Source organism: Microtus oregoni, unplaced genomic scaffold (genome assembly GCF_018167655.1).
Source record: "Microtus oregoni isolate MIOR12 unplaced genomic scaffold, Mior012 000016F_ref0000370, whole genome shotgun sequence".
Taxonomy (NCBI): domain Eukaryota; kingdom Metazoa; phylum Chordata; class Mammalia; order Rodentia; family Cricetidae; genus Microtus; species Microtus oregoni.
In genome coordinates this window covers 22806103-22832030 of record NW_024543075.1, presented here as the reverse complement: position 1 = coordinate 22832030, position 25928 = coordinate 22806103, and the positions used below count along the sequence as shown (strand labels likewise).

The following is a 25928-nucleotide window of genomic DNA, read 5'->3' as shown; positions in this document are numbered from 1 at the left end:
CAGGTTGTTTCCAGGTTCTGGCTATGACAAAGCTGCTATGAACATAGTTGAGCACATGTCCTTGTGGCATGATTGAGCATCCTTTGGATATATACCCAAAAGTGGTTATTACTGGGTCTTGAGGAAGGTTGTTTCCTAATTTTCTGCGAAATTACCACACTGACATCCAAAGGGGTTGTACCAGCTTGCATTCCCACCAGCAATGCAGAAGTGTTCCCTTTCCCCCACAACCTCTCCAGTATAAGTTGTCATCAGTGTTTTTGATCTTGGCCATTCTTTCAGGTGTGAGATGGAATCTCAGAGTCGTTTTGATTTGCTTTTCTCTGATGACTAAGGATGCTGAACATTTCCTTTTTAAGTGTCTTTCAGCCATTTTAGATTCCTCTGTTGAGAGTTCTCTGTTTAGGTCTGTACTCCATTTTTTTTATCGGATTATGTGCTGTTTTGGTGTCCAATTTCTTGAGTTCTTTGTATATTTTGGAGATCAGACCTCTGTCTGATATGGGATTGGTGAAGATCTTTTTCCATTCTGTAGGCTGTTGTTTTGTCTTGCTGACTGTGTCCTTTGTTTTACGGAAGCTTTTCAGTTTCAGGAGGTCCCATTTATTAATTGTTTCTCTTAGTGTCTGTGCTGCTGGGGTTATATTTAGGAAGTGGTCTCCTGTGCCAATGTTTTCAAGTATACGCCCCACTTTCTCTACTTTAAGGTTCAGTGTGGCCGGCTTTATGTTGAGGTCTTTGATCCATTTGGACTTGAGTTTTGTGCATGGTGATAGATAATGGTCTATTTTCATTTTTCTACATGTTGATATCCAGTTATGCCAGCACCACTTGTTAAATATGCTTTTTTTTCATTTGATATTTTTTTTTCTTGTCAAAAATCAGGTGTTCGAAGATGTATAGATAGATATCCGGGTCTTCTATTCAATACCAGGCTGTTTTCAGTACTGTAGCTCTGTAATAGAGTTTGAAGTTAGGGATTGTGATGTCTCCAGAAGTCTTTTATATTGTACAGGATTGTTTTGGCTATCTTGGGTTTTTTTTGCTTTTCCATATGAAGTTGAGTACTGTTCTTTTGAGGTCTTTGAAGAATTTTGCTGGGATTTTGATGGGCAGTGCGTTGAATGTGTAGACTGCTTTTCTAAGATTGCCCTTATTTAGGGTTTGCCGGGCGATGGTGGCGCACGCCTTTAATCCCAGCACTCAGAGGCAGGCGGATCTCTGTGAGTTCGAGACCAGCCTGGTCTACAGAGCTAGTTCCAGGACAGGCTCCAAAGCCACAGAGAAACCCTGTCTCGAAAAAAAAAAAAAAGATTGCCCTTATTTAGGGTTTTAATTCCTATGATAAAACACCATGACTAAAAATAACTTGAGGAGAAAAGGGTTTATTTCATCTTTGAATACTCAGGTCATATTCCAACATGGAGGGAAGTCAGGGGAATAACTCTAGGCATGAACTGAAATCAGAGGCCACAGAGGAACACTGCTTCTTACTGCCTTGCTCCTTTTAGCTTGTGTGGCCTGCTTTCTTGTATCATCCAGGACCAACTGCCCAGAGATGGCCCTGCCCAGTGAGTAAGGCCATTCCCTATCAATAATTACTCAAGAAAATGTCCACAGACCAACTGTATAAAGACATTTTCTCAATTAAGATTCCCTCTTCCCAAGCTGGACATGGTGGTACATATCTTTGATCCTAGCACTTAGGAGTCAAAGGAGGGCAGAGCTCTGGAAGTTTGAGGCCAACCTGGAATAACCTACCAAGTACCAGACAGGACTACACAGAATTTGTCTCAAAATAAGATCACTGTTTCTCAGATATGTGTAAGTTTGTGTCAAGTTGACAAAAGTCAACCAACCAGCACTGTTTTGTTGAAGATCTGGGTCAATGGTTTTTCCAGAGTTTTTTTTTTTTTTTGTTGTTGTTGTTTGTTTGTTTTGGAAGGGAGCTCTATTTCCACCAAATTTAGACTTGATTTTCTTGCAAACGAAGAACATTTCTTTTTCTAAGCAAGGCTCAAAAAGCTCTATTTAATCCTTTTCTATACTCACCTGGACAAGGAGAGAATAGCAATTATCTACTGCCAGGTAATAAATTACTCTCAAAGCAAGTGGCTTTAAACGAACATTTACTGTCTCACAATCTTGGTCTCAGGTTCCAGAGTGTTCTCTGAGTACTGTGGCTGAGGGTCTCAGGAGGCGCTCAGCTGCAGCTGGAGGACCAGCTTCCAATATGATTCACTCACATGGCCGCTGACAGGAGGCTCCAATGTCATGTGGACCCCTGGGAGATGCAAGAGCTTGAGCCTCTTCATGACCTGGAAGCAGGCTTTCCCTGAGATGAAGATAAGAGAACCAGCAAGAAGCTGCAAGGTACTTTTTTATTTTCTGTTTTCTTTTCTTTTCTTCTATTATTAGTCACTTACTATGAATAATAATAATAGTAAACAAGTATTTTTTTGGGGGGGTGGTTTATGCCTAGGAATAGAGTTGCTCTTGTGGGTCAGCTCTTTGTTTAGCTACTAATATGTTTTTACATTTCCATCAGCAGTATAGGTTCCAAATTCTACATATCCATTTCATATTTTTCAGGTTTTTTATTAATTTTTTGTCATATATTACATTTCAACTGTAGTTTCCTCCTCTTCTCTCCTCTCAGCTTTCCCCAACCAATCCCCCTCCATTTCCCTTAAAAAATGGCAGGCCTTCCAGCAATACCAACCAAACAGCTTATCAAATTGCAATAAGACAATGCACTTCCCCTAAGGCTGGACAAGGTGACCCACTGGGGGGAAAGTCACAAAAGCAGGCAAAAAAATTCAGACAGCTCCTGTTCCCACTATTAGGGATTCCACAAGAACACCAAGCTACATAACTATCGCACGTTATGTAGAGGGCCTAAGTCAGATCCACACAGGCTCCCTGGTTCTTGGTTCAGTCTTTGTGAGTCCCTATGGGCCCAGGTTAATTGATTCTATGAGTTTTCTTGTAGTGTCCTTGTTCCCTCTGGTTTCTATAATTCTTTTTTTTTAAATATTTATTTTATTTATTTATTATGTATACAATATTCTGTCTGTGTGTATGCCTGCAGGCCGGAAGAGGGCACCAGACCTCTTTACAGATGGTTGTGAGCCACCATGTGGTTGCCGGGAATTGAACTCAGGACCTTTGGAAGAGCAGGCAATGCTCTTAACCACTGAGCCATCTCTCCAGCCCCTTCTATAATTCTTCTACCCCCTCTTACGCAGGATTCCCTGAGTTCTGCATCTGTTTCCTTAGTTGATGGATGAAGCTTCTCTGACAACAATTATGCTAGACTCTGGTCTATGAGTATAGCAGAATATCATTAGGAATTATTTTATTTACTATTTTTTTTTGGCCAGTCATGTTTGGCTCTATCCTAGGTCTCTGGCTACCTAGCTTTTGTTTCCTGGCTTTAGAGCTTTCCAGGCAGTGTCGGGGGTAGGTTCCCTCTTGTGGCATGGATCTCAAGCTGGGGAGGACATTGGTCATCCACTCCCAATTTCTGTGTCACCTTTACCACAGCATATTTTGTAGGCAGGACAAATTGTAGGTTGAAGGTTTTGAGGCTGGGTTGGTGTTCCAATTCCTCCACTGAGAGTCTTCCTGGTTTCAGGAGATGGCAAGGTCCTTTGTGATCAAGCCTCTACCACTCTAACAGCCTACTGGTTACACGTCTGTTGTCCTCAGGAGAGAGTGCTGGTGCAGAGAGGCTGTCCCTAAGAAAGCCTAGAAGCCAGGTACCTGGTCACCATGCTCCTTAAGCTACTCTGAGTTAGTTAGGACCTCAAGAACAGAAACCTGATTTCAGGAATCTGAATACAATGACTTACAAGCAATGGTGGATATGATGAAAGGCACCAAATATAAGAAGAGTGAAGGTCTCTAGATTAAGCATCATGTCTTGGGAACTGGAAGAGAGCAGATGACCTTCAAGGAAAGAAGATACAGGCTACCCTAAGTCCAAGGACAAAAAGCAACACCAAACACAAGTGTTTACCTGGCTAGAAGAGCAACTTCTCTCTTTACAATTGAAAGGAAAGTCTGATGTCTATTTGGTCCTGCTTGTGTCCATTATGGCTCTACCTTCAGAAGGGGCCTGAGAATTGGGGCCCATGGGTCCAAACTAGCACTGAACTATTGTGGACTAAACTGCGCCCTGCCTACTATTCCAATTATAGAAATCCTAAGCTTCAGTATCATACGATGTCAAACTTTAAAGGGGTGTTATTTAGGCGAAAATGAGGCTGTGAGAGTGAGTAGCATTTGGCCTGACTGGTGCCCTTGAGAAACACTAGGATACACCGAAAGGAAACAGGGATAAATGTGCACAAAGGAAAGACCCTGGGAGGACACTGCAATTCAGGAGAGGTGCCCTCAAGAAACTGACCCTATGACACTTACCTTGTACTTCCAGTCTCTAGGACATTAAACAAATCAATAGTTTTTGTTTAAGTCACTATATTCTGTGATATTTTATTATGCAGCCTAATGAACCAAGACCTCAGTCCTCTGGACTGATTTGGAATGTTGATCTTTTCTGTAAACTAGCTCCTAATATCTGCTGTAGAATATGGCACGAAAATCAACACAAGGGGCTGGAGAGATGGCTCAGTGATTAAACACTGGCTGCCCCTCCAGAAGACCTGGGTTTAATTCTAAGTACCCAAATGGTAGCTCAAAACCCTCTGAAACTCTATTTCTAGGCAATCTATGTTCTCCTTGCCTTTCCAAGAATCACTGGACGTATGCAAGTGATACACAGGCAAACATGGAGACAAACTATCCAAACACATTAAAAATAGAAAAGAACCAGGCAGTAGTGGCACACACCTTTACTCCCGGCACTTGGGAGGCAGAGGCAAGCAGATCTCTGAGTTTGAGGCCAACCTGGTCTACAGAGTGAGTTCCAGAACAGTTAGGACCCTTACACAGAGAAACCCTATCTCAGAAAACAAAAACAAAATAGGTTAAAAAAAAAAAAAAAAAAGGTATGAGTTCAAGTTCATCCTTTCCAGAATCAGTGAGGTGAAGCAGGCTGGGCTTCCCCGAAGGCCAGCTGATGAGGGTATTCAGAGAGTCTGTTTCTCTTACTGTTGATCCTGAAAGTCTCCAAATGGGCTGTAGGCCTCCTGATCTCCTCAGAATGCAGTTTCCATGTGTAGAGGCCTTCAGAGCTGCCTTATTCCTATTCATCTTCTCCTTAGCTAGAAAGCACCTTCTGGATTCGCTCCTGTACTTCCTTTGCGCCCAAAGACACCATCATCTCAGCCACAGGAGGTCCTTGCTAAAAAAAAAAAAAAAAAAAAAAAAAAGAAAGAAAGAAAAAACACAAAAATTCTGTTTTTGTTTGCCTCGAATTGTAGAAGGAATGCATGCTTATTTTCAATGTCTCAATCTGTAGACCACAACCCACAGACCAGCCCCAACCCACAGCCTGCAACCCCAGGAATGGAGCCTGTATTTATTGTATTTTCTTTTGTCTAAGGTGATTTTTTTTTTAAGTTTTGTTTTTTGTATATGGGAGCTTTGCCTGCATGTGTGTCTGTGTGAGGGTGTCAGATCCTCTGGAACTGGAGATACAGAGAATTGTGCAATGACATGTGGGTGCTGGGAACTGAAGCCGGTTCCCCAGAGTGCTCTTAACCTCTGAGTTATCTCTCCAGCCCCTGTTTTTATTTTTCCAGAGCTAGGGATCAACCTTAGAGCTTCATGAATGCTAGCAAATGCTTCAGCACTAAGTTATAACCCAGCCCTATTCAGTCCTACTTGCCTGAATTTTTTTCCCATTCAATGGCTCTCGGGAGGCTGTTTCTGCCTTTGGCAAATTGGTAATCTATTATTCTCATGATCTCCATGAGGAAGGGATATGTGTTCTGTTTAAGCCATCTCCACTGTAACTATCACAGTGCCTGGACCCAGAAGATGCTCAGTGGGTAAATGAGGGAAGTGATCTGTTCATCAGTTTATCATCCCCCTGGACTGGCCTTAGTACCAGACTATGAACATTGGCTGGGAGGGTCAATGAGGGACTATCTACAACACTTCAGTACATATTCCATCTTACCATCTGTCCACTGAGGGTCATTCGGAGGAGCTTCATCACGCTGCTGTACTTGGTACCTTCTAGGCCTTCTGAAAGCTTCTTCAGTTCTCTGTTCACCACATCCTGAGTTAGGCTCAAACCAGATGTTTCTAAAACTCTAAAAGAGAGTGAGTCTGAGGCAGGCGTAATGGTCATGATTATAATCCCAGAGCTGGGGAGGCAGAGGCAGACTAGCCTGGTCTATAGAGCAAGTTCAAGGACAGTCAGGGCTACACAGAGAAACCCTGTCACAAAAAACAAAAACAAACAAAAAACTTAGTATTTACTATACCGAACAGCTCAGAGACATTGCAGAAGAACCTAGAAAGAAAACTTGGGAATGGGTTGGACACAGAATGAAAGAATAGGTAATTTCTAAGGAATTACTTGAAACAGCTTCAAGATTTGTCAAGGGGAGTATAGCACAGAAGAAGAGAAAGAAAACATCAGGAAACAGCAGCTCTAGGAACAGCTTCACTGTCAACATGCTAGGTAGAGAGCCTCTTTCCCCACAAACAGAAACATGAAGGATCTAAACTCCACCAGTCAGCAACCATCCTCATCTCCTGGAAGCATATTTGAGTTTCAAGTGGTCCCCAACTAGTGAGAGCTGGACTTATAAGCCATCTAACCCAGCTCTGATTGAGGCAGTACGTGACTACATTCCACTGCAGCTTTCCCAGTCCCTTAGGATTATATCCCAGGGGCTGGAAAGATGGCTTAGCAGTTATGAGCACTTACTGCTTTTAGAGAACCCAAGTTTGGTTCCCAGTACCCATGTCAGGTGGCTTACAACCACCTTTAACTTCAATTCTAAGGAATCAGTGCCCCTTTATAATCTCCACGGACACACACACACAATACAAAACAAAAACAAACCAACTTCTAAAACGGTAAGACAGAGGTGCTATATCAATGCTACATGAGCAGACCCCTGCTGCTCCTGATGGGGTCCACACCATGGTGCTCTGAGTGGCAGCTCAGTGTGGAGTGGTCTTATAAATAATCTGAAGAAACAGCCTCTCAATGTTAACAACTGCCAGACTTCAGCAGCTGAGGACATGAAAAACCAAGGAGGACAAAGCCATTGGCTGCTACTGAGTCAGTTGGCACTCATCTGTAGACCCCCAGCTTTTGGCACTAGCACTGGAAGAACCTGTTGTTTACAGAAGTCTATGGTGTTTTTATCACAGCAGTCTTACTGGACCAAAGGCAATCATTAACTGGGCACAGGATCACTACTGTTTATAAAATCAAGGAGATGAAATACTAAAAATCTAAAGTGCAAGATAGGAAGAAAATGGACATTCCTTAATTGTCACTGTATTCAGGGAAAGAGGCTGCCAAAGAACAGAAGGACAAGTCCCAGGAAGCTGCTAATGGCACCCCAGGAGACATTAGAGCTGGCTGAGACCTTGACACTGGTACAAAAGTGGTCTAGGGGCTCCTAGGCATTTGGGTATCAACTTTCCTGAATTGAGTGAGAGTCCCAGTGTCTCTAAAATCTAATCCACGACAAGGATGAGAAGTTGAGACATGGTCTTGGTGAACTGGAATTAACAGCTGCAGAGACGGTCAGCAGTTAAAAGTATATACTGCTCTTTCAGAGGACTTGAGCTTGGTTCACACTGGGTGGCTCCATTTATCTCTACTCTCCACGGGCACTGCATTCACATGTACAAATCTACACCAATGTTTAAAACAATGCTAAATTTGGTACTTTACTCCCAGTTCTTGGATGATGTCAGAAACAGGTGGATTTCTACAAGTTTGAGGACAGCCTGGTCTATACATGAGTTCCAGACCAGCCAAGGCTATATAGTGAGACCCTGTCTCAAACAACAACAAACAACAAATAAACAAAACAAAAGAAAAAAGAATTAAAGACCCTACTATGAGGCTGGAGAGATGGCTCAGAGGTTAAGAACACTGACTGTTCTTCCAGAGGTCCTGAGTTCAACTCCCAGCAACCACATGGTGGCTCACAGCCATCTATAGTGATATCTGGTGCCCTCTTCTGGTGTGAATATACATGCAGGCAGAATATTGTATACTTAATAAATAAATAAAATCTTTAAAAAAAAAAAGACCCTACTATGGAATATACCAAATTACTTGGGTACTGACTGAGGGTACTGATTGGGGGTAGACTTGCAAATATACTTAGAAATAACCTTGCAAGTTTAGTCACTGTACAATAATTTCTAAAAGCAAAATTTGGAAGCAACCCTAATATAAATAAGTAGATTAATTAAATTCTTGTTGAAATGGTATTACAAGTAAAGTTAGCCATAGAAAGGAATGAGGAGACTTTCAAGCATTGGACAAATCTAGGCATACTACTGCTGGGTACAGTACTCCATGCCTACAGTCTTAGCTGCCTGGAAAGATGCAGAAAGATCATTTTTGATCAGTTTTGTACTAGCTTGGGCAACATATAGTACCTATCTCTACAAAAATAAAGAAAAAAAGAAAAAAGTGGAAAATATATCCAAACATTATCACTGTACTATACCTTTTGGGATAAAATGGAAAACAGAAATTACAATTATGAGAAGAATTAGGCAGATGGAAGAATACACCAGGGTATAATTGTACACCACCATGTCTAGCTTATAATATTCACATTTAAAGCCTAGGCTTAAAAAGTTTCAGTGTGCTGGGCAGTGGTGGCACTCGCTTTTAATCCCTGAACTTGGGAGGCAGAGGCAGGTGGATCTCTGTGAGTTCAAGGCCAGACTGATTTAGAAAGCAAGTGCCAGGACAGCTAGGGCTGTTACAGAGAAACCCTGCCTTAAAGCCCTCCCCCCCTAGCCAAAAAAAATTAGTGTATTAATAATATATCAGACACAAAAATGGTACACAGGCGTACATGCGGGCAAAACACTCAGACACATAAAATAAAACTAAATAAACCTTTAAAAGTTTAATTAGACAAAAACCCTGTTATATCTACAGTAAGCCAGGTATTCTCCCCCTACACACAGCAGAGGAAAAGGAAGTTCTGGGAGGGGAAGCCATCTAGACCTTCGGGGTTGCTGTCCTTACCTGAGAAGCCAGTGAGAGAGCATTTTTTTTAAGTTTGTCACAGTTTTGTGATAGGGTCCAAAAGGTCTGGTGTAGAGAGGCAAGGGCAAAGAATGGGAAGGGTGTGTCTAACCATTAGCCAGGTGTGTGCACACTTACCCCAGCAAGCGTTTGACAATCACATCCACCTTTTCTGAGTCAACACCCAGTTGTGCTCGATGGACGGCAGGACGAGTCCATAAGTAGGAGTACACTGGGGAGACCAGATCCTGCAGACGGCTGATGTGGCCCTGGCGAGAGAGAGAGGCAGTCATCACATGCACTGGGAGGAGTTGAGAAACACTGGAAGGGGAAAGGAGGCCCTAATTCCATACCTGTCGCAGCAGGATGATCCTCTCCACATATGCTGGGTCCAGAACGTCCTTGTCTTGCAGTTGGCTCCCGAATGCCTCCTTCACCAGGGCCTGCAGCTTCTTCACCAACTGAGGTCTTCGGGTCTCACTGCTCACCAGCCGTTGGAGGTGCAGTCTGAGGGTAAATGAGGAGGATGCCTTGGTATGAGTACCCCAGGACTATGCCAAATCTTTCCCCTTGGGGCAACAATAGGGATTTGAAGACAGTCACTCACATCTTCAAAACCCATAGATAAATGTAATTTTTTTTGTATGTATAAAAGGGACAGGATTTGATCGAGGTCACAGCCAGCTTAAGTCTAGGCAGACATGATTTGTTTTCAGTGTTTTTATTTACTTACTCTTCCACTTATTTATTTATTTATTTATAGACAAGGTCTCCCTATATATCCCTAGCTGGCCTGGAACTCACTATGTAGACCCAGCTAGCCACAAAAACCACAGATCCACCTGCCTCTGCACCCCAAGCGTAGATTAAAGGTGCACAACACCACACCAAGTATTTTTAGTGTTTTAAAAATAGTAGCTGATTTTTTTTCCTATGACTTTTGAGGTGGTAGGGAGCAAACTCGGGGCCTTATGCATGCTAAGGAAACATTCTAAAACTCAGCTACAGCCAGCAAAGGAACTATTTTAAGCTAGATCACATAAGGAACATTCTGGTTTTCCCGTGGAAGAAGCAGCTCTGGGTGCACAAGCCCCTTAAGTGGCTGGAGCAGGCTGGATCCACGCTGCTGGCTCAGATTCCTGTCCTCCAGTTGCCCTGGCCCTCTCCTCCTTGGTGTCTTACTAGCCTCTCCCTTTCCACACCATCACCCAATTACTACAGGCACCTGAGTTTATCAATAGGATCCAGGAATGTGCTTTTTGGCCTCTCTTGGATTATGAAACACCAATATAAAAGGAGAGGTAAAAATGTATTCCTAGGATTGGAACAAGGGGCTGTTTCAATGAAGCACTCAGCTTCAGCTTCAAAGCTGGAGCTTTCTGTTCTGTTCAAATTAATCTTTTTTTTTTGTTTGTTTGTTTTTTGTTTTTCGAGACAGGGTTTCTCTGTAGCTTTGGTGCCTGTCCCGGAACTAGCTCTTGTAGACCAGGCTGGTCTCAAACTCCCAGAGATCCGCCTGCCTCTGCCTCCAGAGTACTGGGATTAAAGGCGTGCGCCACCACAGCCCGGCCAAATGTATCTTTTTTCTGGAATTCACTCTCTGATTTTCTCCTTCTGAACAGTAAAGCCTCTTAAGAGTCCAACCCTCATACAAAACCCAGTCATCTTCAGTTCCCATGCTGCCAAGGAGACTCAGCAGTGCAGAACCAGGGACCATTCTAAGTCCTGTGGCCCCTTGTCTGTGTTATAGAGGAAAGCTAGGCAGTAAAGTGGCAAACAGCTCATAGGGCTGGGACTGGAACAATCCTGTGTCCAAAGCCTGCCTGGCAAGAGTTTGCAATCAGTCACACAGCCATTAGAAAGCTGGGAAGCCTTGGCACAGACAGGGTGGTAATGAAGGTTAAGTATGGATCTACATTCAAAGTACTGATGCCAGGGTTTGGAAGTCACCCATTTGGGAGCTGCAGCCTGTAGGAGTCTGAGGCTCCAGGTATGTCATAAGATGGAAGACAAGACATTATGGGAAGCTATCTCGAATGTACACTGACAAAAACATTAAAAACTTTTTGCTTAGCTTCTGATGTTTGAGATAGGTTCTATGTAGTCGGGCTGGCCTAAAACTCTGTATCTTCCCACCTCAACCCCCAGTGCTGGAATTACAGGCAAAAGTAATTTGGTTGAAAAAAATATTTTTCAAAAGAATATTACAGAAGTTGGGCAGTAGCGGTGCATGCAATTAATCCCAGCACTTGGGAGGCAAAAGCAGGAAGAACTATGTGAGTTTGAGGCCAGTCTGATCTACAAGAGCTAAACAGGCTCTAAAACTACAGTGAAACCCTGTCTTGAAACAAACAAACAAACAAAAACAAGAGTATTACAGAAAACATAGTCGGGTGGTTGTGGTGCATGCCTTTAATTCCAGTACTTGGAAGACAGAGGCAAGCAGATCTCAGTGAATTCGAGACCAGCCTGATTTACAAAATGAGTTCCAGGACAGCCAGGACTGTTACACAGAGAAGCCCTGGCCATGCTGAATTGATACACCATAAATTCAAGCCTGGAACATAGTCAAACTAAATGATTCTTAATTACAATTCCCATGTTCATACACTACCAGTATTTACTGCTACTGCTGCTGGAACACTAATAAGCCTTCTAATATATTTACCATGTCTCTGAAGTAAGCACGGCAGTGGCATGATGACAGAAACATCTGAGGATAATTATTGGTTAGATTAAGTCTGTGGGCATCAGTCCTAAGTACTCCCTCCTTTCCCTGTCTTTCAAGGAGGCTTGGGAGGCATCACAGTGTATCTCTAATTGGACTCCATGTCCCCCTAAAATAGCACATCTGTGAGATTTTTTTAAAAAAAAAATGGTAGTTATATTGCATCTAGATTACATTCACTCTTGCAGGCCCCATGCAAGAAATGCCTCATTGTCCACTGTGTGCTAGTCATTTAAATTCTGTCTTGTGCTAGTCATTTAAATTCTGTCTTGGATCTCCTATAGCTAACATATAGCAAAATTACAGAACTGATTAAGTCATATACTTAAAACAAGTGCAGTTGAGTCAGTATGCTGACACACTCCTGTAATTTGAGCACTTGAAAGGTGGAAGCAGGAGGATCAAGATACAAGGTCATCAATTGGTTACATAGTATATTTGAGGCCACTATGTAATCCAATCTGGCCCAGGATTTACAATTCACCTCTCTCAAGTTTTCCAAGTGCTGGGAATACAGGTATGCACCATAGTACTTGGCTCTCCCACTTACCTATTGAATTCTGGGAGCTTCTCCAGGTCCAACAGAGCTGAGTGGCAGGTGATCCGGGTCAGGTCAAACTGTGTTATCAGCTCCGGCAGGGTCCTGCCCATTTGGTTCTCTGCAAGTCAGGTCCACTCAGCTGCTCGGCCCCTCCCTCAGCTTATTTCTGTAATTACTTTTATCTTTCTGCATTGCCCAGGCTGGCCTACAGATTTTGATCCTCTGGCCTCAGTTTCCCACACAGCTGGAATATAGATGTTGATTACACTGCCCAGCTTTTCTCCCACTTTCACACACAAAGAAGAGCAAGTGAGCAAGCTATAGGCTTCCCAGGTTTGGATCAAAACTGCAAGAACAGTGTGCCCACTGCCTGGCTACTCCAGAGCTTCTGTGTGCTTGGCTCTGAGTAAAGTATGGCACCAGCATGCCCTACAAACTTCATACTTAATGCCACAGTGGAACCTCAGTGCTGGAAGTTGCTGCTTTTCTGTTTTGTTTGAGAAAGGACTTTGGTATTATAAAGTCCAGACTGACATCAAACTAGCAATCCTCTTATTTCAGCTTCTCTAACGTTGGGATTCCAAGTGTGTAACACCACACCCAGATGGAAAGCTGTTTTTTGAACATTTTCTTATTTTTAGTTTATGTGTGTGTGCACACGCAAGTTACACAAGCCTACCCATGGAGGTTGGAAGAGGCTGTCAGATCCTTGCCACTGGAGTTACAGGCAGTTGTGAGCCATCTGATATGGATGTTGGGAATAGAACTCATACTAGCAAGAGTTTTCAGCTGTTGTGCCATCTCTCCAGCCCCCTGGAAGCACCTTCTTAGTGAGCAGCAATACCTTTAGTGCAGTCAGAAGACACCATGGTCAGGCATGGGCCTCAAGAACTATATCCTTGCTGGGAGGTGGTGGTGCACACCTTTAATACCAGCACTTGGGGGAGGGGGGACAGAAGCAGGCAGATCTCTGTGAGTTTGAGATCAGCCTGATCTGTCAGAGCTAGTCCCAAGACAGGCTCCAAAGCTACAGGGAAACCCTGTCTTGAAAAACAAAACAAAACAAAACAAAACAAAAGAACACTATCCTTTACTAAGGATGTGACTCTGGCAAGTTACAACCTCCTCGAGCCTCAAAATCACCTTAGAAACTAGAATTATCAAGTTATTGCCACAAGGAGTCATCCTATTTGGTACTTGTTTCTTCAAGGTTTTTTTTTGTTTTGTTTTGTTTTGTTTTGTTTTGTTTGTTTTTTCGAGACAGGGTTTCTCTGTAGCTTTGGAGCCTGTCCTGGAACTAGCTCTTGTAGACCAGGCTGGCCTCGAACTCATAGAGATCCACCTGCCTCTGCCTCCCGAGTGCTGGGATTAAAGGCGTGCGCCACCACCGCCCGGCTTCTTCAAGGTTTGTGTTCTAAACCTTGAATAAGCTAGATTCACAGTACACCAGTAATACTGTTAGAGCTCGTACTTATGTAATCACAGTAATCATAAGGTCTGTGGCTTTAAAGCTTATGGTGTGGCCAGACAGTGAGCTGGTTCCTTATATTTATAAGCTTACTGGCTCCTAATTAACCCTACAGAGCACAGTCTTAGCCCTATCATATGAACAAGATTAATGGGACTCTAGGTCTCTGAGGGCAGGGGCAGTGCCTACTGTGAGTCCACTCCATCAACAACAGCTGTGTGGGAAAACCAAGTGAGGAAGCACAGTAGCATGACTCAATAAACACTGCTGACTAGAATAATGAACTTGTCCAGGATCATGTAACTGATAGGTGGCAATGCTGGGACTGACAAGCAGATCTGTCTGTATTAAAGCCTCAAGCTCAGCCACTAGGACCACTCTGGTGCATATGTACCTGCAAACCCCGAGCCACAGTTGGTGATGATGTCAAGCAAGGCTTCAGGCAGAAAACCAGAGGCAGCAAAATGTTCCAGGAAAATGTCCCCCTGCCTCTTAGACAGCTTGCTACCATCCCTGTTGAGGAGCAGGGGCAGATGAGCAAATTGAGGCGGTTGCCAGCCCAGGGCCTGGTAGAGAAGCAGGTGCTTTGAGGTGGAGACGAGCCACTCAGAGCCCCTCAGCACATGGCTGATGCTCATGTGGTGGTCATCCACCACACAGGCTAGGTGGTAGGTGGGGAAGCCATCACTCTTCAGGATAACTGGATCCCCCTCCACACTGGCCACTTCATGTTGAGTCCAACCATATACAAGGTCCTGGAAGGCTGGTGCTGCCTCCTCCAGGCGGAAGCGGATAGCAGGCTTGGGGTCCATGGCCAGCTTCTGGGCCACCTGTGCCTGGCTCAGGCTCCGGCACCGATTGTCATACCTATTGGGAGACAGAGCAGCAGAGCAGCTAAAAGAACCATCAATGGACAGATACCCCACTTGTCTTTCAAGTTCTGGTTTTTACTTACAGTGCTGTAGATTTTACTCAAGGCCCTGGATATGCTAGTAAGCACTACCAACTGAACCTTTGGTATCTGATACCTTATGACCCTGGGCAATGCAGTAACCTCTTGAAGGGGTTTCTTCTATCTAAAATGGAAGTTTAAAAATAAAGTCATGTGGGTAACAGTGCAGCAGACACTAATGTTTTGCTGTTCCTTTTCTTTTGCTAAGGAGGAGATGGGAAAATGCTTAGATCAAAAGTAGGCTTACAATGAGTACAGGCCATGTTGTAATCTTGTGACCTGGTGCCAGTGATGGACCCAGGTAGGAATGTAAACCCATTCTATTCATTGAAAATCAAAGAAAACAACACTTGGTAGGTAAAGAAGGACTAGGGTCCTGGGAAAGTTATTTCTTCCCAATGAGGTTAAGATGTACTTCTTTTTTTTTTTTTTAAGGTTTATTTATTTATTATGTATACAACATTCTGCCTCCATGTATGCCCACACGCCAGAAGCACCAGATCTCAGTACAGATGGTTGTAAGCCACCATGTGCTGGGAATTGAACTCAGGACCTCTGGAAGAGCAGCCAGTGCTCTTAATCTCTGAGCCATCTCTCCAGCCCTAAGATGTACCTCTAGGGGGGAAAATCCCTCCTTTTATACCTCCCAGGAATACTCTGTGGATGCCACCCTCTGAGGAGCCAGATTGGAACTGTTAACCCCACAGACAATTAAGGGAGAGATGGCAAGGCTGTCAGCAGGTGGGGTGACAGTCAGAGTTCACCCCAGAGTTATCTCAAGGCTGCTCCTCTTAGTGTGGAGTAACCATCACCAGATTTTCCACAAGATGCACAAATAAGGTCGATGTGGCTCACATCCTCCTCATTCAAAGTAGGCATGACTACCAGCATCAGCTTCACTAGGGAACTTATGAGAAACTCAGACCCCAACTTCAGACCTGCTAAGCAAGAATCTACAGGGTAATCATAAGCCCAGATGATTCGCCTACTAGAGAAAGTACAGGGAGCTGTTGTTGCTGTCATTTTAAAATTTTATCTTTCACTTCTCTTTTTTTTAGTTGATTACTTCTTCAAAAATTGTTATAAAAATTATGTGTATGTAAGTACACCTAAGCACAGTGCCTGTGGAAGCCAGAACTGCTGGAAGCCCCTGGAGCTGGAGTGGCAGGTAGTTGTGAGCTGTCTAATGTGGGTGTTGAGAACTCAACTCTGGTCCTGTGCAAAGCAGTATAAATTCCTAACTACTAAGCCAGCTCCCCAGGCCTCTGGTTTGCTCCCCGCCCTCCACACAAAGTTTTAGCTGAAAGTGGTGGCACACACCTTTAATGCCAGCACTCAGGAGGAGAAATAGGTGGGTTTCTGAGTTCAAGGACAGCTTGAATCTAAAGAGCTTGTTTCTGGACAGTCAGAGCTATATAGGGAAACCCTGTATTGGAAAAAATGTTTTTAAAAATTTATTATTATTATTATTATTATTATTATTATTATTATTATTATGCGTGTGCATGAAGTGCACATACCATGGTGCACATGAGGAAGTCAGAAGAGAGCATTATGGAGCCAGTTCTGTTGTTTCACCTTTCACACGGGTTCTTAGGCTAGAACTCAGGTTTCCAGGCATATGCAGTAAGCAACTTCACTCACTGAGCCAATTCACTGGCCTCTGTCCATCACTTTTAACTTTCTAAATGTATATCCAACAGTGTCCTAATAAACACAAATGTGAAGCTTGCAGGCTCAGTTCTTGATACATCTAACTCTTCAATCAACTCTCATAGATCCCATGATATCATGTGACCATAACTAAAAACAATTCTTTGTACCAATGTAATATAGTCTGTTTACAATTAAAAACAAACAGCTGGTCATGGTGGCACATGCCTTTAATCTCAGCACCTGGGGTGGGGGTGTGGGGCAGAGGCAGGGGGATCTCTGTGAGTTTGAGGCCAGCCTGGGCTACATAGAGAAACCCTGTCTTGGAAAACAACAGTAACAAACAAAAACAAAGCAAAACAAATAAACCACACACACAAATAAAAATAGAAAAGAAAAATTTTAAAAAAAATGAAAAGGAGCTGAGCATCAGCATCCATTCTTTCTTCACGCTCAATATGGACATAATGCGAGCAGATGCTTTAAACCCCTGCTACCTGGACTTCCTTGCCATGAAGGAAAATCAAACTGTGAACCAGAAGAAACCCTTCTTTCTTAAGTTTCTTTTGTCAGGGTATTTTATCACAGCAAATAAACTATGACACTATCCTACATACATAGCACAGAGGCAAAAGGTATATTTCAAAGTTCCCTCACTGTACTGGTTGCTTTTCTTTTGTTGTGACAAACACCATGAGCAAGACAACTTACAAAAGAAAGCATTAAGGGCTAGAGAGATGGCTTGGTGGTTAAGAGCACCGTCTGCTTGTCTAAAGGTCCTGAGTTCAATTTCCAGCAACCACATGGTGGCTCACAACCATCTGTAATGAGATCTGGTACCTTCTTCTGGCATACAGGCCTGCATGCAGGCAGAACACTATACGTATAATAAATAAAACAAACTTTTTTAAAAAATGTATTTATTTTATGTGCATTTGTGTTTTGCCATGGGTATTGGGTTCCCTGGAACTGAAATTACAGACAGTTGTGAGCTGCCATGTGGGTGCACGGTCCATCTGGAAGAGCAGTCAGTGCTCTTAACCACTGAGCCATCTCCCCAGCCCAAAACAAAAAAATTCTAAATAATTTAAATAATCCTCTACACTGCTCTTAACTGCTTAACCATCTCCCCAGTCCCCTTGTTTCTTGAAAAGGGTCTCACAAAGTCCAGGAAGGCTTCAAAGTTCCAAGGTAGCTAAGAATGACCCTGAACTGCTGATCTTCTTGCCTCTGTCTCCTGAATGCTGGGATTACAGGCAAATGTCACCATGCCATGTCATAAATGGAATAGTATAGAAGGGTAAGAAAAAAAATTATGGGCTGATATAGAAACTTCCTCAAGACAAGAGGTGTGTAGTATACTGCACACTACCATTTACTAGAAAAGGTAACAGTACTTTCTGTTTGTCAGCATAGGCACTGAACACCAGCTGGTACCAATTGCCTCTTGAGAGGAGAAATGAGTAGATAAAGGGAGGGTTAAGGGAGATGTTTCTGTATTTTTTTGGAGTAGTAATAAACATGAAGCTAGTGAAATAGCTCAGTGCATGAGGGTGCCTCCTGCCAAGATTAATGACCTAAGTTCAATTTCCATATGGTAGGAAAGCACCAACTCAGGAAAACTGTCCTTTGACCTCTACATACTCACTGTGGTACGTGCTGCATAAGTGCGCCCATATAAGTACCAAACATGAAAAGATTTTTAGATTTTTATGTTTTGTTTTGTTTCTTTGTTTGTTTGAGATAGGGTCACACTGTGAAGTCCTTACTGACCTTAAACTTGCTCTGTAGATCAAACTAGCCCTGTACTCACAGGTATTTGTTGGCCTCTTGCCTCTTAAGTGCTGGGATTAAAGGCATGTGCTGCCACACTCACCTACTTTTATTATATTTAATAATATTTTAGTGTGTGGGGGGAGTATGTGCATGTGAGTACAGGTGTTTTTTATTTATTCATTTGTTTGTTTGTTTTTCAAAACAGGGTTTCTTTGTAGCTTTGGAGCCTGTCCTGGAACTAGCTCAAGTAGACCAGGTTGGCCTTGAACTCAAAGAGATCCTCCCACTACCCAGCTGAGTACACGTGTTTATAAAGGCTAGAAGAATCAGATTCCTCTAGAATTGGTTATGAACTGGGTGCTAAGAACTGAACTTGGATCCCCAACAAGATCAGTAAGCTTTTTTTGTTTTGTGTTTTGAGATAGTTTCTCTTTACATAAACCTGGCCGCCCTGGAATTCACTATGTAGAACTGGCTAGCTTCAAACTCACAGAGATCTACTTGCCTCTGCCTCCCAAGTTCTAGTATTAAAAGTGTGTGTCACCATACATAGCCAATTAAGTATTCTCAACTACTGAGCACGCTCTCCAGCCCGTAAAATTTTTTATACATTATAATAGGTTGTTGTTGTTATTATTATTATTATTAAAACTAGTATCGCTTGAGGTACAGTATAACCAGCAGCTTCCTCTATAGCCACAATGACTGATCCTGCTTCTTGGCATTCAGGCTTTACAATGTCCTTCTTCTAAGTATGGGCTGAACTCACACTGACTCCTTTTTAAGGAAAGAACACAGTGGTAAGATGTCACTTCCACAGTTAGGTACATTTAATTGCCAAGCTGTGAGCTGTCCTATGCAGACCTGTGTAGTTTTTTTTTTTTTGGTTTTTCGAGACAGGGTTTCTCTGTGGCTTTGGAGCCTGTCCTGGAACTAGCTCTGTAGACCAGGCTGGTCTCGAACTCACAGAGATCCACCTGCCTCTGCCTCCCGAGTGCTGGGATTAAAGGCGTGCGCCACCACCGCCCGACTTACCTGTGTAGTTTTGAGATATAGTAGAGTTACAGGAATCTTTGCCTAGAATGTACCAGGTCATTTGTTCAACTTTAAGCACTACCAAAAAGATAAAAAGAAAGGGGGTTTGGTCCTCAGCTCTGGAAATAAGAAAAGAAAAAGACAGCCCTTGTGTGTATTTTGGCAGTTTAGTTGGTTAGAGGAAACCTACCTGATGAGCAACAGACAACATAGTAAGACCCTCGGCCTGCAAACAGCCTCTGGGGAGATGGATGCAAATCCTCCTCAAACAAATTCTAGGGAACTGCAGGCTAGACTTCGGCCCAACTGTAGCTTTGAAAGACACCCAGACCCAAAGAGCCCAGCTAAGCCCTACCCAAATGTCTGACCCGCAGAATCAGAGATGCTACAAACACAGGCTTGGGGAGGCATCCAAAATGGTCTAGGGATCTCACCGGGGTGTCTGCCGGCTCCTCAAGGCTTCCTTCTTCAGGAGCTCCAGCCGCTGTGGTGAACAGAAACACGGATAGGCAGCTCCAGACTTCAGCAATGCTTCTGTGGCCTGGGCATACAGTGCCAGCCGCTGGGACTGAGTGTAGGGCCCAGCAGGACCACCCCGACGGGGACTTTCGTCAGGTGGGATGCCTGGAACACAGGTGGAGAATTGTCATCACACAGTAACACCAGAAAAGCACATAATGTTCTTCTTTTTTTTTTCTTCAAGTATTCATCTGGGTGCTTTACATACACACTGAACTTCTTGTTTGTCTTTTTCAAGACAGGGTTTCTCTGTGTGTAGTCCTGGCTATCCTGGAACTTGCTTTGTAAACCAGGTTGCCTCAAAGTCACAGATTTCCACCTGCCTCTGCTTCTTGAGTGCTGGGATTAAAGGCATGTCACCAGGCCTTGACACACTGAATTTTTAAGCTTTATGATAATCCATGAGGCCAGTACTACCACAATTTCTGAGAGACTAGGGGCTAAAGATCACATAGTCTAGTCAAGGGGATGGGGCACAGGGATGTGTGTGTGGGCTGTCTACTGTGTATCCTATCCATCTTTTCCCACGTAAGAGAGAAACCATTTGAGGCCCATAGCCAGACTCAAGAGAAGGCAGGAAGGCTAGGCTCCAGCCTGTCCTGGTTAGATTTCTGGCTGTTGGTTTGTTGGTACTCACTGGCCATGACAGGGATCACAAAGGATGACAATATATAAATACTAGGGCACCATTCACTCTGCAGTCTGCTTTGTTGATTTTTTGTTTGTTTGTTTTTTGAGACAGGCTTTCTCTGTGGCTTTGGAGCTTGTCTTGGAACTAGCTCTTGTAGACCAGGCTGGCCTCGAACTCACAGAGATCCGCCTGCCTCTGCCTCCCGAGTGCTGGGATTAAAGGCGTGCGCCACCACTACCTGGATGCTTTGCTGTTTTTTCTGCAACATTCCCAAAACCTTTAAGCCTTCCTTCCAAATAAGTGTTGATACCATTACAATCTGGAAGGAAAAACCAAGGCATATGGGCACCACTAGCTCCAAACCAAAGCACACTTTTTTTTTTTTAAGTTTTCTGAGCTAGGGTTTCTTTGTGAAACAGCCCTGGCTGTCCTAGAACTCTCTTTGTAGACCAGACTGGCCTTAAACTCACAGATTCATGTCTGTTTCTGCCTCCCAAGTGCTGGGATTAAAGGTGTGAGCCACTACTGCCCAGCCAAAGCATACATTCTTAATTTTGAATAATTCATCCTTTTTAAGCCTCAGTTTTCTCCTCTGGAAAATGAAGCTCACAGCCTTTTATAGAGAATGATTGTGGGAACAAATGCACTGGCATTTATATGCTTACAGAGTATAGAGTTGAAGGCTTGTATGTAAGACAGTCTCAATAAAACTGCATATTAAACCCAACACTTACAGGGCTAGACTCCAAACCTAACATACAGCTTCCGGACTCATGTGTGAGAGACAGATATCATTATTTCCAGTAGAGGGCAGGAGAGATGCAAGGCCTGCAGAAGGGGGCTTCTGCCCACTAAAAGCTTCTAGTAAAGTACAGTAAGAACATAGATCACCTTGTAACGTTTAAACCTAGCACACACACACTCCACACAGATGGACCTTGGTTCAAACCCAGTGGACAGTGCTGAGATCTTGGGCAAGTCCACTTTGAATACTTTCAACTCTTCATTTGTAAAACAAGATGTAAATAGTAAGCGTCTCATAAGGGTCCTAAGAGGCCAAAATGAGAATAAGGACATATCACTTGGCACTTGCTAAATGCACTATATATTCTGGCTAAAATTACTGTTATCATAACTTAGCTACCTCTCACACAGCACCTTCATTTCTTCATTTGATAAAAAAGAACGTGGGGCGGTAGGCATGGTATCTCAAACTGGTAATCCCATTACTTGGGAGGCCGAAATAAGAAGACTGTCAACGTTCAAGGCTAGCCTATGCTACATAGCAAAATCCTGCCTCAAAACAAGACCAAAAACCACACACTTATGAGGCTCAAAGAGATGGCTCAGTAGTTAGGAGTATTTACTGCTCTTGCAGAGGACATAGGTTTGGTTCCCAGATCCCATAGGGAGGCTCACAACTAACTACCTGTAATTCTAGTTCCAGGAGATCTGATACCCTCTTCTGGCCTCCACAGGCTCTTGCACACATGTGATACACATAAACTCATGCAGACATACATACACACAATAAACAAACAAACAAACAATACACTGACACTAAGCAACCTCACCAGATCTAGATGGTAAGCCCTATTGATAAAAGCATAACACATTTTACTGCAGGACATTCAGATATCAAGCAGGAACTGACCTGAAAACTTCTTCCTTGCTAAGGCTTTTATAGCATAGAAGGTATAAGGCAGGATGCTGGGGAAGAAAACACATCAATGGCATTCCTGCAGCTAATGCAGCACACTACAGTACTGGCCCACAGGCAAGAGTGATCCAGTGGTACCAAGAACAGCATGAAGGTTATAGAGGTAACTAACTACTTTTGGATTGGGTTTGAGGCATGCTCCACAGGAAGGAATTCAAGCTTGGTGTTGTAAACTTGGCCAAAAGTCCATGGTTCAGGAGGTCACAGGTCTTCAGGAGGAACCTACTACTGATGTTTTACTAAACAACAAGCTGTCAAATTGCCTTCTAAATATTTATGCTTATACCCTCAACCTTTTCAAGGGAGCTTCTCTTTGCAATGGTCAGCTCTTATTACAACAGCTTGTAACTGGTCAGAGTGCTGACAAGTGTCTGCTGAGTGCTCAGCTCCAAATGGAACATCTTTCATCTATTTCCCCACCTCAAGGCCAGAGTAAATCTCAGAAGAGCAAAACTAACCCAAGAGCCAGCAGATGAGGAGGAGGGCTATAAAACGCTGTCTTGAGACATGGCACAGCTACTGCACTCATGACCTCCCTGCAGCCATGATGGTCTGCAGAAGATCAAGTTAACATTCTAACATCTGGACTCACTGGGATATCGATTAAAAAAAGGAGAGGAGGAGCTGGAGAGATAGCTCAGAGGTTAAGATTATTGACTGCTCTACCAGAGGTCCTTAGTTCAATTCCCAGCAACTACATGGTGGCTTACAACCATCGATAGTGGGATCTGGCGTGTAAGCATACGTGCAGGCAGAATACTGTATAATAATAAATCCTACAAACTATAATTACAACAGGCCCAGCATTAGTGGCACTAATGTCTTGAAGGTAACCAACTCTATCTGATTATAGTTATGGCCAACTCAATAGGAACTCATATTTGCTACTGTAAACTTAGTCAAGAACCTGTGGCTGGAGGTCACAGATTCTAGAAGAAACCTACTACTACCATTAAAAAGGGCGGGGGGGGGGGAGAGGGAAGGATAGGACATGAAAAGGGAGAGTGGGATGTGTTAAGGGTACCTGGGGGAGGAAGGAGTTGGGGATTCCTAGGGAAGTGGGAGGAGGAGTTAGGGAGCTTATGATCAAGACACATTGTTTACATATATGGAATTTTCAAAGAATAAATAAAAGATACTCCGTGCTGGCTAGTTTTATGTCAACTTTGACACTAACTGGAGTCATCAAACCTCAATTGAACCTCCACAGAATCAGAATTGTAGACAGCCCGTAGTGCATTTTCTTCATTAGTGCCCAGTCCATACTGGTGAGGTCACCCTGAACAAGTGGTCCTGGTTCTACAAGCCATGGGGAGCATGTCAGGAAGCAGCATTCCTCCATGGCATCTGCATCAGCTCCTGCCTCCTGAATCCTGCTCTGTTTGAGTTCCTATACTGACTTCCTTGGGAATCATAAGCCAAATAAACCCCTTCCTCTCCAAGTAGCTTCAAATCATTGTGTTTCATAACAACAATATTAACCCTACTAACTAGGATATACCCTATTAAAGGGGGAAGGGAACCACAATCCACTTTTGGGACCCATTCATGCAGCAGACAGCTGCTACTCTACTTTTCAAAATACCCTGCTGGCCCTTAGGAAAGGCTAAGCATCGTGTGCAGGCCTTAGAGCTCCAGCATTCACAGTGATCAGGAGTTCAAGGCCATTCTTGGATACACAGTGAATTTGAGGCCAGATATGAGACACTGTCTCCACAAGAAAAAAAAAAAAAGAAAAAGACAGGGAAACTAGAACAAGGTTGAATGAGGTAAATTTGTGGATCATTTCCATATCAAAATTTATTAGTTTTTTAGAGATCTCCATCTTTTTTATTACTTTCATTCTCAAGACACTTTTACATGTGTATGTATAGAATATATTTTTATATTTCCCTTCACTCTTATCTTCCTCCCATTCCTATTAACACCCCTTCATCCCTGTTATGTTTCAAACCTGGGACAAAGGCCTATTTAACTATCAAATCGGACTTGGCAGCCAGGTTCTCCCTGCATCCCTCAGCCCCTGCCTGTCACAGGGCCCTCCTGGCTGGCATATCCTGCCCCTACCCTGAACTTCCAGCTTAACTATTCTTCCTCTTCCCCGCAACTACCTACCTTTCCCTATATAATCCAACCATTCTGGTTTTCTGGTCTTTTTGTCTGCTTTCTTTTGGGCCTCCTGGCTGCTGCACCTACTAGCCACCCCCACTCACCCAAACAGCTCAGGGTCACATCCGCTCTGGACTCAACCAGATGTCCCTACCTCTGACTATGTCTCCCTTTTATCTACAGTAAACTTTCTCCTCCACCATGCCTACGAGCAATCATCTTCTTTCCTTTTTCTTTTTTTTTTTTCCATTCTCACCAGTCCCTTTCCCAAATTTAGGACTTGGTTATATTTTGTGATCCATTTTGCTTACCCAGGGTCATCTATGTAAGTAATTGATGTGGCCTTAGTAACTTTTCTATTGTTGTGATCAAGCCCTGTTTACACAACAGTATGGCAGGAACAGTGGCTTTCCTCAATTCCACATGAGCTTCACACAGTACCTGCAGCAAGAGCCCCATTAAGTTGAAGTTGTAACATGGGCCTGCATTTTACTGAGTGAATTTGCTGGCCCCCACTAAAACTCATTTTACTTTTTTGTAGTCTTTGGGCCACAATGTAGGATGTCCTTCTGTATATGTGTTGCTTTTATTGGTTAATGAATGAAGATGTTTTGGCCAATGCAACAGAGTAAAGCCAGGCGGGAAACCAGAACAGAGATAGAGAATAGGTAGAGTCAAAGAGATGCTTGTAGCTGCCCAAGGAGACAGATGCCCAGAACCTGTACAGGTAAGCCATAGCTTTGTGGCAATACACAAATTAATAGATGGGTTAATTCAACATGTAAGAGCTAGCTAGAAATATACCTGAGTCATTGGCCAAGCAGTGTTGTAATTAATACAGTTTCTGTGTGATTATTCAGGTCTGAGCGGTTGGGAAACAAATGCGTGGTCTCCACCTACAGGGCCATACTGGCGTCCTTGTCATTTCTCACCCAACACTACTTCTCTTCCACAGAACTTTTGCATCTGATTCCACCTACTCTAAATAGCCAAAATAGCCCCTTAATTCATTCAAGACTCTATGCCCAGAGAAACAACCTTATCAAGAAGAACATCCTTTTCTCAGTTTTCCAACATGTTCCTCTTTCTCTGTAACTTTGCAGGTGCACATGAACATGTAGAGGTCAGAGGCTGACATTGGGTGTCTTCTTCAAGGGCTTTCAACTTCATTTTTTTAAGATTTTAAATAATTGATCTCTTTGTATATGGATGTTTTGTCTGCATGTACATATGTGCACCGTGTTCATACAGCACCCACAGAGGCTGGAAGAGTGCTGGAACCCAAACTAATAAGTGCTTTTACCCATTGATCATCTCCTAGCCCTCTCACTGAACCTAGAGTTCACTGGCTAGAACCCCTGGTCAGTGAACCCCCGGGGATCTGATCTCAAGTCCTCACACCTGCACACAGCAAGCACTTTACCCAACAAACCATCTCTTCAGCCCTTTCTCTATAATTCTCATCACAACTTACTATCAGGTTAAGGATGAAGTACAGGGCCAGGGCACAGCTTAGTGGTAGAGTACTTGCATAATACGCACAGGCCCTGGGCTGGAGCACCAATACGGTTTAAAAAAAATTCTGGGTGGGTAAAGTCTTAATACTTGCATTTTTAAGGCTGCAACAAGCAGATGGTTCAAA

The 25928-nt window shown here is 43.4% G+C and overlaps 1 protein-coding gene across 3 annotated transcripts in view; it reads right to left on the bottom strand.

The window, feature by feature from the left end:
* Window positions 1-1367: 1367 nt before the first annotated feature.
* The window catches only part of Ears2 (glutamyl-tRNA synthetase 2, mitochondrial), a 30260-nt gene continuing 5699 nt past the window's right edge, over window positions 1368-25928 (bottom strand). For 2 of the 3 annotated variants that reach the window (XM_041666813.1, XM_041666814.1), the window contains exons 3-9: window positions 19742-19931; window positions 14286-14758; window positions 12433-12541; window positions 9508-9661; window positions 9293-9423; window positions 6089-6224; window positions 4053-5308 (exon numbers count right to left, since the gene is read on the bottom strand). In XM_041666813.1, coding sequence (XP_041522747.1) covers window positions 5225-5308; window positions 6089-6224; window positions 9293-9423; window positions 9508-9661; window positions 12433-12541; window positions 14286-14758; window positions 19742-19931 — 1277 coding nt within the window. In that variant the 3' untranslated portion in view covers window positions 4053-5224. Of the gene's footprint in view, window positions 2336-4052; window positions 5309-6088; window positions 6225-9292; window positions 9424-9507; window positions 9662-12432; window positions 12542-14285; window positions 14759-19741; window positions 19932-25928 lie in introns of those variants that run through there. The other variant, XR_005975784.1, reaches the window with a different exon arrangement.